Source organism: Pantherophis guttatus, chromosome 12 (assembly GCF_059756535.1).
Source record: "Pantherophis guttatus breed Tessera chromosome 12, ASM5975653v1, whole genome shotgun sequence".
Taxonomy (NCBI): domain Eukaryota; kingdom Metazoa; phylum Chordata; class Lepidosauria; order Squamata; family Colubridae; genus Pantherophis; species Pantherophis guttatus.
In genome coordinates, this window is record NC_142074.1 from 8061286 (window position 1) to 8076748 (window position 15463).

Sequence of the window (15463 nt, forward strand, 5' to 3'; positions counted from 1 at the left end):
GGTTATCTAGTCCAACCCCCCCACCCCACCCAAGCAGGAGATCCTACACCATTTCTGACAAATGGCAGTCCAGTCTCTTCTTGAAAGCTTCCAGTGATGAAGCTCCCACAACTTCTGAATGCAAGCTGGTCCATTGGTTGATTGTTCTCACGGTCAGAAAATTTCTCCTTATTTCCAAGTTGAATCTCTCCTTGTTCAGTTTCCATCCATTATTCCTTGTCTGGCCTTCAGGTGCTTTGGAAAATAGGTTGACCCCCTCTTCTCTGTGGCAGCCCTTCAAATATTGGAAGACTGCTATCATGTCCTTCTCTTCACTAGATTAGTCACGCCGGATTCCTGTAACCATTTTTCATACATTTGTGTATGATCCTTTGTGGTGACCAAAACTGGATCCAGTATTCTACATGCGTGTGGTCTTACTAAGGCTTTAGGGACAGAGGAGAAGGAAGCCTCAACAGCTTTGAGGCTACCAATTTTCTGAACCATCCTATTTTGGAAGATCCAAATACTATTGCTCTGGATTTATTAGTGAGCCACCTGCTTTTTATCTTCAAGTATCCGCAGCTTGAGCAGAGCTCACAGTCTGTTAAAAGAACTATGCTAAATATTTATTTATTTATTTATTTATTTATTTATTTATTTATTTATTTATTTATTTATTTATTTAAATTTATATACCGCCCTTCTCCTGAAGGACTCAGGGCGGTGAACAGCCAAAGATAAACACACACAATACAAAAATTTAAGAACAGTTTAAAAAACATATTAAACAATTTTGGCCCAACAATTAAAATACCCCTTTTAAAATTCAAATTAAAATTAAGCAATTGGAGAAGTTAGGCCAGCCCATCTTGTTGAAATAAAAAAGTCTTGAGGGCCCGGCGGAAAGTACGTAAATCCGTAATCCTCCGTATCTCCGGGGGGAGCTCGTTCCAGATGGTAGGTGCCCCCACAGAGAAAGTTCTCCCCCTGGGGGCCGCCAGTCGACATTGTTTGACCGACGGCACCCTGAGAAGCCCCTCTCTGTGGGAGCCTACTGGCCGGTGGGAGGCTCTCGGTGGCAGAAGGCGGTCTCGTAGGTACCCAGGTCCTAAGCCATGGAGTGCTCTAAAGGTGGTCACCAACACCTTGAAGGAGCCTTTCTATGTCCTGAAGGTGCTTCTCCAAAAGACAACTGGACTTTCTTGCTTTTTTCTTGAAAACATTTGGCTTCATCTTCAATTAGAACAGAAGAAGCTTCTTGGATGAGAAGCGAAATGTTTGCAAGAAAAAACAAGAAAGTCCAGCCAGCTTGGCTGTCTCAGGAATTCTGGGAGTTGAAGTCTACAGGTTGTAAAAGGGCCACAGTTGCCCACCCCTGATCTGAATGATTGAGAATCTCCATAGATACTGAGCCTTCCAATTGTTCTGCTCTGTTTTTCAGAAATAATAGAAAAATCTGGGTTTTTTTTTCCCCAACCCTCTTTATTTTCCTCTCTTCTCTGTTGTAACTTTACTGTCTGTGACACGGGTGATGTCTAGTTTTTGCTGAGTGTGCTTCTGCTCAAGAGAGAGAAGGAATATGGCCCTTTTATGCTGCTGCCTAGAAAATGGACATACATAATTCATTGCCTGCAGCTGCTCTACCAGCCATTAAAGAGCTTCAGTCATATTATCGGGCACATGGGAAAATGTGCAGCAGGACCCTGAGTTCTGTCTTTGGCGTCCAATTTCAGATACGAGCAGAGTCAGAGAGGATTTTTTGTTTTGTTTTGTTTTTTGTGATGAGCATGTGCTAATTGGAGGGATGCTGGGATACATCTCAGCTCCGTTGTTCTGAGCAACCTTCTGCTGAGCCTCCCTCTTAACTGAAGTCGGATTGTAAAATGTTGTGGATGAGGCATGAATATGAATGTGGAGGCACCTTAAATCCTCCAGAGCAGGTCAAAGAAGAACGTTCTTTAGAAATAGAAGGCAAATGAAGGCCAAGGAGCTTGACCTGACAGGCGGCTGTGCTAAGATCAGATATTTTATTTTCAAATTCAGAATTGAGCTGGAAGGGACGTTGGAGGTCTTTTAGTACAACTCCCTGCTCAAGCAAGAGACCCTATACCAGTGATGGTTAACCTTTTTGGTGTCAAGTGCCCAAAGCACATGTGCGTGCGTGTGAATGCACGCATGCATGCCCGAACCCCCAAAATGCAATGCGAGTGCCCACCTGCGCATGCGCCCCACCCCCCTGCATCCCGTTTTGGACCTGGAAAGCCTCTTGCACCAACCTGCACTCCCGTGCATGCGCCACCTTCCCTGCACATGCTCGGCAGAGACCCGAAGACCAGCTGGCCGGCGAAAGGCACGCACGAATGCGCGGTGGAGCTGGGCTGGGGCGATGGCTAGTGTGCCATAGGTTCGCCATCACGGCCCTATACGATTTCAGATAAGTGGCTCTTCTTAAAAACGTCCTTCTTAAAAACCTCCAGCACCCACAACCCCTGAAGGCAAGCCATTCCACTGGTTAATTGTTCTCACCTGTCAGGAAATTTCTCCTTCGTTCCAGGTTGCTTCTCTCTTTGATTAGTTTCCATCCATTGCTTCTTGTCTTGCCTTCTGGTGCTTTGGAAAATACGTTGACCACCCCTTCTTTGTGGCAGCCCCTGAGATATTGGAAGATACTGCTATCATGTCATGCCCAAATCCTTGATCAACCCTCCTGCATAGGTGTTCAAATTGGTGTCAAAGATGCTTCTGGACAAGGCTTGCTCCATAGCAGTCTTGCTCCAATTTCTGTAACTTTGCAGGACTTCTGACTGCAGTTTTCTTCCGTTTTGATTTTATTTATTTATTTTTGACTTTATTTATTTATTTATTGGTTCGATTTATATGCTGCCCTTCTCCGGAGACTCAGGGCAGCTTACAATGCGTTAAGCAATAGCCTTCATACTTTTGTATATACCTGCTTAGTAGGGCTTTCGGCCACCCCTAAGCAGTGTTCTTTTTTATACAAAGTCAGTTTATTGCCCCCACAATCCAGGTCCTCATTTTACCTACCTCGAAAGGAGAGAAGGCTGAGTCAACCTTGAGCCTGGTGAGATTTGAATTTGCAGTAATTGCAGGCAGCTGATGCTACTTAACAGCACTTTAGTCTGCTGCACTACCAAGGCTCTTGCATGTTTGCTGCTTGTCTTTTGTCCCAGGTGAGAAATTCAAAGAAGGAAAAATAGAAAGTTCATCATGTTGGAATAATGGCGAATGCTGGGTTAGAAATCAGAAAAGGAGGCAGGCACTTCTGAAATCTTGCCAAGGAAACTGTAAGGACTAGTCCAGGCAGTTGCCAAGCGTCAACACTGATCCAAAAGTGCCCACATGCACACACGTATGCGTACTAGAAAGACTGGGAGTTCTAGTACCACCTTAAGCATAAAAGCTGGCTGGGTGACAGTGGATCTATCCTCCTGTCTCAGCGCAACACACCTCACAGGAGGTTGTTGTTGTGGGGAAAATTGGTATGAACATCACTTTGAGTTGACTATAAATAAAAATAAGGGGAGGAAGGAAGGAAAGATGGAAGGAAGGAGAAAGAAGAAAGAGAGAGAAACTAGGAACCTAATTTTGTCTCCTGTTCTGGACTGAAGCAAATAATGATAATAACCATATCGCTGTTCTTTAAAGTTGTTCTTTTTGTGGCCGCTGCACAACATTTGGGGTGTGGTGACTATTGCAGTTGGGAGTGCACAAAGTGGATGAGGCTAGATGTTACATGGCCAGGGCTGGGATGCTTCATTTTTCCTGGACTTTCAACAAACGCTTAAACCTACATAATAGCTTAGCTCACTCTTTCATTCATCTGCTTCCTGCTTCAAGCAGTGAGAGCCAACACTGATTTTGGCCCGCTGGGAACTCCAAAAAGCGATTTTTCAGTCTTGAGACCATGAATTGCCTCTCTTGCCTTAATCTGTCTCCAAGTTCGAGCTTCATGGCCTGTTTCCTACCTTCCTTCCTGTTTTCTTCTAGGCCTGCAAGGCCAGATAGAGGAGGGGTCATGCAGTCCCATCCTTGTCTTTCCAATCCTTTGTTTCCTTTTCTCACATTCTAATCTTGCTTGGTTTAGCGGAATCTGCATTTGCATAGGACACAGAAAAAAGTTGTCTTGCACCCAGTTCCAAAACTTATCTCCATCAAAGGATTGTCATAGTCTTTTGATCAAAATTTAGGTGCATTAATTTTACAATGGTTGCAACGTCCCAGGGTCACATTATCACCTTTGCAAGCTGGCTTCTGACAAGCAAAGTCAATAGGGGAAGCTGATTCACTTAATGACCACATGGATCAGTTAATAACATCAGTGATTTGTTTAACCACCATGGCAAAAAAGATCATAAAAACGAGGCGCAACTCACTTATCCACCACCTTGCTTAGCAATCCAAGTTCTTTTCCCAATTGGGTTGTAAGTTGAGGACTATCTGAACAAAACAAGCAGGTGGATAACTAATACCGCTCGCAGTCCCTGAGCTGCTTTCAAGCATCATCCTGTCGCCATGTTCAAATCTGTGCTGTTCCTAACGTACTGATTGACAGGTTCTCAGAATTAATGCTTGAACTCTGAGTGTCTCGCCATAAATTATGCAAACAAAGAGCTTTGGAGGTCAGTATTTAATGCCTTGCTTATTGTTTCTTCTTTCGGAGACTCAGCTGATCATTTGCTCGAGCCTGTATGTCTCGGGAGATTTGAATCCCAGCTCTGCCAGATTCATCTGAATGACACTGTGCCTTTTCTTCATGTATTTCAGAAGGCCATTAGGCCCTTTCCCCCATTAACGATAGCTCCAAGACAGATGGGTGAAATCCATATGGCCTCCCAGGGTCCTGTGATAGCCAGCATCTGGAGACAGTAGTCTAGAGATGAGACAGATTTTAATTGATGGGCTAGGTTTTTTTTTTCTCAGCCTGCTCCATATACATAAAAAACAGTAATCAATGACCAATGACTATGCAGCTAAAATACCCTGGAGCTTAATCTAAGTGCAGCAAACTGGAATGATTGCTTTGGTTTTAATGAAACAGAGAAGGTTTAGATTAGATTGACACCTTGATAGAGAATAGAAACATATTAGTCACGTCTGCCAGATATAATGGATGGATGACTAAAGAACCTGAGTTGGTTCTTTAGGCAAGAAAGACCCTCGACTCCATTGGCAGCGAAAGGTATACTTCTACTAAAAGCCAAGTGGTTTGCAGTATAGCAAAGCCAGAACAGAAATTTGCACGCCAAAAGTTCCCTGATCAGTTCTTCTCCTCCCCTGGGTCTCTTATTGTCCAATTATATTTTATATTTGGGAACAGTCTCTTCAAGGCCATTGCATTCCATTCCCAGGGCTTTGACTTTGAGGTGGTGTCTCTAGAAGGTACAGTGAGTAGTTACCCCCTCCCATCTGGCTTCCTTCTCCCATAGTTCATGGCAGACTGACAGCTAGCAAATTCAAAGCTCAAGCATATGATGGCAGCTCTGACAATGGAATTTGCAAGAGAGAATGGATGCAGATTTCGTTATTTTAGAGAAACAAGATGACCATGTTGAATATCCCATTGATTTCAAAAAGTTGGATCTGAGTCACTCGCTTCATGTACAGCAGTCTTCGGAAATAAGACCCCCTCCCCCCTTTGACACTCTTTCAAAAGGCCTTGAAGACATGGGGGCTCCTGGGTGATATGGAGCCCAGAAAGTGCTTGGTTTGACCGTTGTTGCCAGAGGGGTGGGTTTTTATTGGCTTTTGTATTGTGGTTTTATTTTGATAGGCTGCCCATGCCTGGAGTCACTGCAAGTAAGTTGGGTGGCTATATAAATCTTCTTATTGATAAATTAATAAACCTGCAGCTACTATCTATCCCTAGTCAGAATAGACAGTAGTGATGTGAGATGATTGAATGTCTGGAGGATGTCAAGCAAAGAAAAACCATGGTCAAGTTCTTTGATGGCTGCATCACACCACTGCTGTCTCTTCTGGCTGAGGAGAATGGGAGCTATAATCCAAAATATCTTGACGGCTCCCGGTAGCTGCAGGTTTATTAATTTCTCATTAACAAAATTTATATGGCCGCCCAACTCACTGACTCAGGATAGCCTATCAAAACAGCCGTGGTGGTGCAGTGGTTAGAGTGCAGCATTGCAGGCTATCTGCCCACTGTCAGGAGTTCGATCTTGACCGGCTCAAGGTTGAGTCAGCCTTCCATCCTTCTGAGATCAGTAAAATGAGAACCCAGATTGTTGGGGGCAATAGGCTGACTCTGTAAATTTGCAGAGAGGGCTTTAAAGCACTATGAAGCAGCATATAAATCTAAGTCCTATTGCTATTGCTATTGCCGCTGTCTTTCACATCAGATTAAAGTGCAGAAAGGACTTTTAGATCAGGGTTGGCCAACCTTGGCACCTTTTAAGACCCATCCACTTCAGTGGTTGGCTGGGGAATTCTGGGAGTTGAAATCCACAAGTTTTATATTTGCCCAAGGTTGGATACACCTGGTTTAGAGGGTGGGAGTAAAGTCCAGTGAAAGGCTGAGTCGTCTGCCTTTTTCAGCACCACGGATGGCTTGAACACTGATCTTGCCAACTTTGAAAAAGCAGGCAGAAAATCCCTGGACTTCTGACCAGTTAAGCCTGTAGATGCGAGTGAGCAGCTCTTTCTGTAGGTGTTATGCAGAAATTAGTGGCTGGGTAACTTTTTCCAGCCTGGATGCTTTCAGGTATGCTGGCCAAATCCCTAGGTGAGGACATCAGATTGGGAAAGGCATATGGATACGTTTAGAAAAATATCTCACATGGCAACATATGAAAATGTTACCAGGAGAAGACATCTGTCTTGACAAACATTCCTCTTGCTATGAAACATGAATATTGCCATCTGCTGGTCAGAATGACTGATCAGATTTTCAGTTGGAAACCTTGTCATGAATACAGGTGGTCCTCGACTTACGACCACAATTGAGCCCCAAATTTTTGTTGCTAAGTGAGACAGTTGTTAAGTGAGCTTTGCCCCATTTTATGACCTTTCTTGCCACCTTTCTTAAGTGAATCACTGCAGTTGTTAAGTTAGTAACACCGCTGTAAAGTGAACCTGGCTTCCCCATGGATTTTGCTTGTCAGAAGGTCGCAGAAGAGGATCACGTGACCCCAGGAGACTGCCACCGTCATAAGTATGAGTCCGTTGCTAAGCATCTGACTTTGGATCATGTGAACATGGGGGTTCTGCAATGGTTGTAAGTCTGGATCATAAGTCACTTTGCCCGTCCCCAACAGACCTTCCAGCCTGCCATAGCAAATTACACTTCAAATGTGTGCATAGTTGAAACCTAGATTGTGTAATGTGAGAATGCTGAAATTTCCCAAGCTTCTGTACGAAAATCATGGAATCTATTACTCAAATTACTGACTGTCTAGCCTCCTGTAATGAGAATGTTGAAATGTAATGAGTTTTGGTAGCCTCGTGGAATTGGGAACAATATGAGGGAATTGGTGTTACCTATTGACACCAGGGGCATGGTGGGTCAGCGGTTAAAGTCACTGAGCTTGTCAGTTGGAAGCCTGGGTTCGAGACTGGAGCATCATGCAAAGGGGTGAGCTCCCATCCTCGCTCCAACTCCTGCACACATATCCCAGCAGTTTGAAAGCATGCAAATGCAAGTAGATCAATAGGTACCACTCTGGTGGGAATGTGACAGCGTTCTGTGCACCTTGGCATATAGTCATGCTGGCCATATGACCACGAAAATGTCTTCAGAGAACACTGGCTCCCTCGGTTAGGAAACCGAGATGAGCACGCCCTGGGTGTCAATAGGTAAAGGTTTCCCCAGTCCAATTGAACATGACTGGACAGGGGAAACCTTTACCTATTGACACCCAGGTGCTGCAAAACAATTGCTGGGTTTTGGCTTAAATCACTTCTGTATTTTTGAAGTTTTTTTTGAAAGAGTGCCTCGAACACCTGGAGCAAGTGTTTGGCTGCACATTTTTCAACAGTCTTCCCACAATATAAACACTCTGCTTCTTGGAAATGTTGCTTTAGTTAATATCTTGGCCTCTTTTCCTCTATAATGTTTACAGATTAGGGAAGTCGAATTTCTACATAGTGTAAACACCTGGTGGCTTTCCATAACAAACGTTTAAATTTATTTATCTTTCAATCGTCGGTTGAACACTGGTGTGAGAAACAGAGCCTTCTCACCCTTGCAGAGGAGGTTGGGAGGGAGCTCTTTTTGTGACCACTTTCCTTTAAAAAAAATGGTTAGGAAAAAGAGAGAAGAGAAAAGTCATCGCTCAGGACTATAGACCAGCTGTTATCACACAATTGAAGCTGAAGTTTATGTCTCAAGATGGTTTGTCTTGCTACAATAGCTGGACACCTTCCTCAGCTACAGACAGAAATCTGTCTACAGCAGACTACTCGCACCATAAAATATAACTCTGGGAACTATTAGGAAGGAGTCGTCTTCATCCTCTTTCTCTCGCACAAAGTATCTAAACTGCAGTATCTCTTGCTTCTCTGGAATGTACCTCCTCCTTCCTGGAAATCCAGACCACATTCTATCACAGGATTGCTCCTTCTGCAAATATCCCCACCCACAACTCCACTGCAACCCCGTAAGGGGTCTGAAATGGGTCACCCAGCTGACTTCTGTGCCTAATGAAGGTCAAGAATATGGGTTAGTATCAGAATAACAAAGTTGGAAGGGAGCTTGGAGGTCTTCTAGACCAACCCTTCTCAATCAGGAGACCCTATACCGGGGTGTCAACAGGCTGGATGTGGCCCCCGGCTATTTAGATCTGGCCCGCAGGGTCACCCTGGAAACAGCAAAGGACTGACCCGCAGTGCCACAGCCAGCAAAAACAGAGCTTGAAAACGGAGCTCAGCAGCCCACCCCACCCCCCCACCCCCCGAGCTCCATTTTCACTGACAGAGGGTTGCAGGAGATTGTCGCAGCCGAAACGAAGCTCAGGAGCCTGTTTTTGCTGGCAGAGTGCTCGGGCCACCACAAGTGATGTCGAGTTGGCCATGCCCACCAGGGGTGGGTTTAAAATTTTTTACTACCGGTTCTGTGGGCATGGCTTATTTTGTGGGCATGGTTTGATGGTCATGTGACAATTCTTTAGGATTTAGCAGAGGTACTGGTCTACCAGGCTTTTAACTGCTTGCAGAGCTGTACCGGTCTACCTATTTATTTTTGCAGGCACTGATCTACTCATGTATTTTTGCAGCCACTGATCTACTCATGTATTTTTGCAGCCACTGGTCTACTCATTTGTTTTCTTTTAACACTGATCAGCTGTAGGGCGGCCCTTTGAAGCCCAGCGGCAAGCGTTTAAACAGTTTTTTTCCCTCTAGCCATCAGCTGGGACTCAGGAGGCAGCAATAGATTGGGGGTGGGGCCAAATAAAATGTAAGAATAACACGGGGGGGCGCGGGGGGCGGGGGGAGCAGAACCGGTTCGGTGACGTCATATCATCACCGCTACCGGCTCGGGGGAATCGGGCCGAACTGGGAGGAACTCACCACTGATGCCCACCCTGGCCCCCCAAGGTCAAACACAACCCTGATGTGGCCCTCAATGAAATTGAGTTTGACACCCCTGCCTTATACGATTCTGGGCAAATGATTCTTAAAAGCCTCCAGTGATGGAGCATTCACTTCTCAATGCAAGTCGTTCCACTGGTTGATTGTTCTAACTCTTAGGAAATTTTCCCTTAGTTCTAGGTTGCTTCTCTCCTTGATTAGTTTCTATCCATTGCTTCTCATCCTGCCCTCTGGTGTGTTGGAGAATAGGGTGACCCTCTCTTCTTTATGGCAACCCCTTAGCTATTGGAACACTGCTGTCATGTCACCCCTAGTCCTTCGTTTCACTAGACTAGACATACCTAATTCCTGCAACAGTTATTCATATGTTTTAGCATATGTTTAGTTTTCTCCCTACTCCTAATCCAGTGCTTTAAACCCTAAATCTCACCAGCTGTCATATGTGTGTCAATGTAGATCCTTGTCTCTATAAAAAGAGGGACCACTGTCAATCCTGGTGTAGCAGGTTTCTTAAGGCTGTGGCCCCCAACCTTTTGGGCACCAGGGACCAGTTCTGTGGAGAGACGTTTTTGTTTCCTGAGGGTGGGGCTTCACTTGTTTGCACTGCCTGGTTTGTGGCATGCTGCTGACCGGTACCAGTCCACAGACCGGAGGTTGGGGACCCCTGTCTTAAGACACCAACAGTTGTTGATCTGAATAACCTGAAACGAAGGGTTCACCATTGCATAAAATGTAAAGGGGAAACTGCCTATGACGAATGTGTGAACATGTGAGTGTTGAAACATAATATTTCTGTGGCCAAGGTGTCTGTATTGGTGTGTGTTTCTTTCCCATACCATTAAGGGTTTGATCCACCATCTGTCAGTCTGTAGATCTCAAAAAAGTTGAAATGTACTTTCTGTACCTCTCCTGTTCCTGAACTTATATTTATATGCCCGGGTCAGAATTTCAATGTCCTAACCACCTTTGATACATCGGCATATCCACTGGTGGAAAGAATTTAAGCGACACCAGTTGTAAAGGCCAAAAGAAAAGTACAGTTTGTGACTGTTTGCCAGCAAGACTTAAACACACGGTCTTGAAATGCTATATTCCAAAGCGCTACACACAACTCCTTGACAAACAGGTCTATATGTATTTCAAGACGGTTGCTGCAATTGTATATTTTGGCTTTGCAGATTTAAATCAGATTCTTTCACACCAGTCCAAATTGAAAGACCTTCTGTTCCCCAAAGGGCCTTTATTTACTGTTGTCCTGTTAATAAATTCATCTGCAGGGGTACTTTTGTATCACAATCAGGAAATTTCATCTAGAGCAGAATTCCTTAGCCAGCATGCTTTAAGGTATGTGGACTTCAGCTCCCAGAATTCCCCAGGAGGCGTGCTTTCAGAAGTGTGAATTTTAACTCCCAGAATTTGCTGGCCAGCATGCTTTAAGATATGCAGACTTCAACTTGCTTGGTGGGAAATTCTGGGAGTTGAAGTCCAACATCTCTTCAGGCTGCCAAGGTTAAGAAACCCAGATCTCGTGGAAAGGTTGGCAACTTTTTTGTAATCTTAGAAGCCATTCCCCCACCCAACCAGGAATAGTCAACGAAATCAGGATGATGCTTCCATGGGTTGCACACACAATGGAGATACAATACTTCAGTTGCATCCTGTTGATTTTGTTTTAATCCTACTTTGTGGAGACCTCGGTCTACATTTTAAAGCCCGGAGAGCCAGCAAACCCCTGTGGGGTTGGTGGCAGACGGTGTCAAAATACTGAAATGTGTGTCTTTAAGAAGCCTTCTTTTCAAGTTAGCCAAGACGATTAATGCTTTTTTTTTTCCCCTGAAACTTTGGGCGACAAAGAAAACAACGTGGAACACATTGATTGTTTCAGCCCAATTTGGCCTGGAAGGATAGGCTGTCTTCCAAACCCTGACCTCATTTTCCATGTTTGTCCCAACAGCTTCCAACACATCGACAGCAGGCAATAAAGGATAAAGAATGTAGGCTGCAAACCCTCAAAGCTTTGTTGTAGGGGAAAATCCTGTACAATTCCTGAGGATCCCTCCTAAACCAGATTTTGCTCTCTTTGCTGCAGATTCAGGAGACAGCCTGTCCCACACCACGTCTTCCCCACAACCTTCTCCGGCCATTTCTGCCCACGCGTTGAGGAGTGCCAACCCGTCTCTTACCTCCGACCACACCACCGCTGATGCTGCAGCAGCCGAGGAGACCGCCAGCGAGTCGGAATCTGTCTTTCTGCCTGACTATCTCTTTTTATCCAACTGTGAGACTGGAAAACTCAGCCATGTTAGGTAGCATTATGCTGTTGGGTGCCAAATTTATTTATTTACTTATTTATTTATTAAATGTATTTGCCGCCCATCTTGTAGCAAAACAACTCTGGGCTGCCTTTGGGGTAGAACTGATGAGCTCCCTGAGATTTAAACCATGATTGGTGGCTTAGCAAAATTTATCAACTCAGCCACTGGGGTTTCGTCGTTTAACCACAGTGTGAATCCATCTGTCCTGAGTAAAATGTGATTTTAATTTCACTGTGGTTTGGAGCACGGCAAGGGTTTTCTGGCAAGGTCCCACCTTGTTAATGGTTCTCCTCAGTTTCTTGTTTCTAATCCTGATGAAATTACACGAAAGTAGAGATTTATCCTTGCTGGTATCACAGCCTGATCTGAAGCTTACTGGCAGCACAGGTAGTTATAGTTAAGTACAGTAGTTCTTGAACTTGGGGTGATTTAGGCATTTGATCTAATGGTTAAGGCACCAGAGTAGAAAGTGGGAGACTGGGAGTTCTAGTCCCGCCTTAGGCAGGAAAGCCAGCTGGGTTACTTTGGGCCAATTACCAGCGAGTTCTAGTGCTACCTTAGACATGAAAGCCAGCTGGGTGACTTTGCCCTAAACACCAGGAAACAGTGAATTCTAGTCGCGCCTTAGGCATGAAAGCCAGCTGGGTGACTTTGGACCAATCAGCAGGAGACAGTGAGTTCTAGTCCCACCTTACTCATGAAAGCCAGCTGGGTGACCTTGGTCCAATCAGCAGGAGACAGTGAGTTCTAGTCCCACCTTACCCATGAAAGCCAGCTGGGTGACCTTGGTCCAATCAGCAGGAGACAGTGAGTTCTAGTCCCGCCTTACCCATGAAAGCCAGCTGGGTGACTTTGCACCAATCAGCAGGAGACAGTGAGTTCTAGTCCCGCCTTACCCATGAAAGCCAGCTGGGTGACTTTGCACCAATCAGCAGGAGACAGTGAGTTCTAGTCCCGCCTTACCCATGAAAACCAGCTGGGTGACTTTGGACCAATCAGCAGGAGACAGTGAGTTCTAGTCCCGCCTTACCCATGAAAACCAGCTGGGTGACTTTGGACCAATCAGCAGGAGACAGTGAGTTCTAGTCCCGCCTTACCCATGAAAACCAGCTGGGTGACTTTGGACCAATCAGCAGGAGACAGTGAGTTCTAGTCCCGCCTTACCCATGAAAACCAGCTGGGTGTCTTCGAGCCAATCCCTCTCTCTCAGCTCAACTACTCACAGAGTTGTTGTTAGGAGGAAAAGAGGAGGAGGAGGAAGATGTGTTGGATATGTTTGCCACCTTGAATTTTTTGTAAAATAATAAAAGGCAGGATATAAATAAATCAATAATCAATCCTGGGTGGTGGTGGTGGAACAAATTGGCAATTGCTAGTATGTGGCTCCAGTTTATATGTTTATTTAGAAAATTTATTTAGCCTCCTACTTGCTTACAGTGACTCTAGGCAGTTTACAAACAATAAAATTACAATATACTGGTAGAAAAAAATAAAAATAAAAAACCAATAACCCTTCGAAGGTAGGACTGATTCCCCCAAAAGGTACAATCCAGTTCTGAAGTTCTAGCAGCTGCCCTTCCTGCAGTCACATGAGTCCATTTGGGGCCTTTGTCATCTGGCCCGTATTTACGGCTGTTTACAGCCTTGTACAATCACAGGACTGAAATTATTTTTTGCTGAATACTGGACATTGGTTTCTGGTTTTTGACAGAAATGCCCCATACCAGATAAGGGGTTTGCTTAATAACAATAGAGTCACTTGGTCACTTTTTTTTTTATTGAAAAGTTTTATAAAAGATACAAACATTTTCTCCCCCCCACACCCTTTCCCCCTCCCCCTTCCCCCCACCCCCCTCCCTAGATTTCCCAGAACAAGCACAGGGTATAGCATTCACAAACATAAAACTAAAATATGCTAACAATTTGTTGACTTCAAATTCTCCCTAGGTCTTTAACTCCTTATAGCTCAAAACACTATAAACATAAACTAAAAAATTAAGAATGTTTCATTCATAAGCTATATGAAACTTCTTAGTCTGATACTTGTTTTGAATATAGTCAATCCATCTTTTCCACTCCAATATATATCTTTCGTTTGAGTGATCTTTGAGATATGATGAAATTTTTGCCATCTCTGCCAGATGCGCGACTTTTAATGTCCATTCCTCAATAGTAGGTGGATCTTCCTTCTTCCAATACTGTGCCACCAGTAACCTGGCTGCTGTTATTAAATTTAAAACCAACTTAGTCATTGGACTAAGACATTGGACATTGGTTTCTGGTTTTCGGCAGAAATGCCCCATACCAGATAATGGGTTTGCTTAATGACAATAGAGTCACTTGGTCACTTTTAAGGAGTGTAAATATCAATACCCAGAATTCCACAGCCAGCATGCTTTAAGAAATGTGGATTTCAACATACTGGCTAGGGAATTCTGGGAATTGAAAATTACTTAGATAGAGAAACCTTGCTTTAATTATGCTGAGAAACCACCATTTTGCCTGATTTGACACCCATGTGGATCCCAATGGACAGAAATGAGTTGAGCTGAAAAAATAACTACCGTATTTTTCGGGGTATAAGACGCATCTTTTTTCCCCCAAAAAGAGGGTGAAAATCTGGGTGCATTTTATACTCCGAATGTAGTCCCGCCCAGCTTCTCAAACGGAGGTTTCAGAGGCTGAAAAAAGCTTCAGAAAAGAAGCTTCAGAAAAGAAGTCCCCAAATAGAGCTTCAGAGGCTTTTTTTTCTGAAGCTCTGTTTCGGAGGCTTTCAGAGGCAGGAAAAAAAGTTTTTTCTGAAACAGAGTTTCAGAAGTTTCAGAGGCAGAAAAAAAGCAAGGCACAGAGCTCATAACCAAGGAACCTGTTGCTAAAATTCACCTCTGGGAACAGCTGATTGGGGGTATTCCAGGAGGCTGATCCACTTGCCAATCAGCTTTTTTCTTATTTTCCTCCCCAAAAACTAAGGTGCGTCTTATACTCCGGTGCATCTTATACTCTGAAAGATACGGATGAAGACAGAAATATAAAATTAGGTGTCACAAAAGGCAGAACTCCTGAAGGATCAACTCGCCTTTAAAGCATCCGTGTTTTCTAGCCCCCAAATCCCTCCTGTTATCTCTGAGTTCAAGTTTCTTCCTTACCGGTAAATGTAAAAGCACCCATCTGTAATGTAATTGCATACAGTCCTCGACTTACAACAGTTCATTTAGTGACTGTTTGAAGTTACAGTGGCACTGAAAAAGGGACTTATGACCATTTTTCACACTTACAACCATTGCAGCATTCCCATGGATATGTGATCAAAATCAGCCGCTTGGCAACCAACTCACATTTATGACAGTAGCATTCTCCTGAGGTCATTAATGGGGAAATTAGATTCACTTAACAACCGTGACGCTAACTCAACAACTGTAGTGATTCACTTAACAATGAAAATCATAAAATGGGGCAAAACTCATTTAACAAATGTCTCACTTAGTAACATAAATTTTGGGCTTAATGTGGTCATAAGTCAAGGACTACCTGTATTTGAGGGAAAACCTTGGCATCCTGTCAGTAAGTATTAGAAACACCTATTTCTTTGCATTTTCTCATGTCAA

The 15463-nt window shown here is 44.1% G+C and overlaps 1 protein-coding gene across 4 annotated transcripts in view; it reads left to right on the plus strand.

The window, feature by feature from the left end:
• The window catches only part of GAB3 (GRB2 associated binding protein 3), a 93390-nt gene that overhangs the window by 51124 nt on the left and 26803 nt on the right, over window positions 1-15463 (plus strand). For all 4 annotated transcript variants that reach the window (XM_034435024.3, XM_034435025.3, XM_087877578.1 and 1 more), the window contains exon 3: window positions 11633-11849. In XM_034435024.3, coding sequence (XP_034290915.2) covers window positions 11633-11849 — 217 coding nt within the window. The remainder of the gene's footprint in view (window positions 1-11632; window positions 11850-15463) is intronic.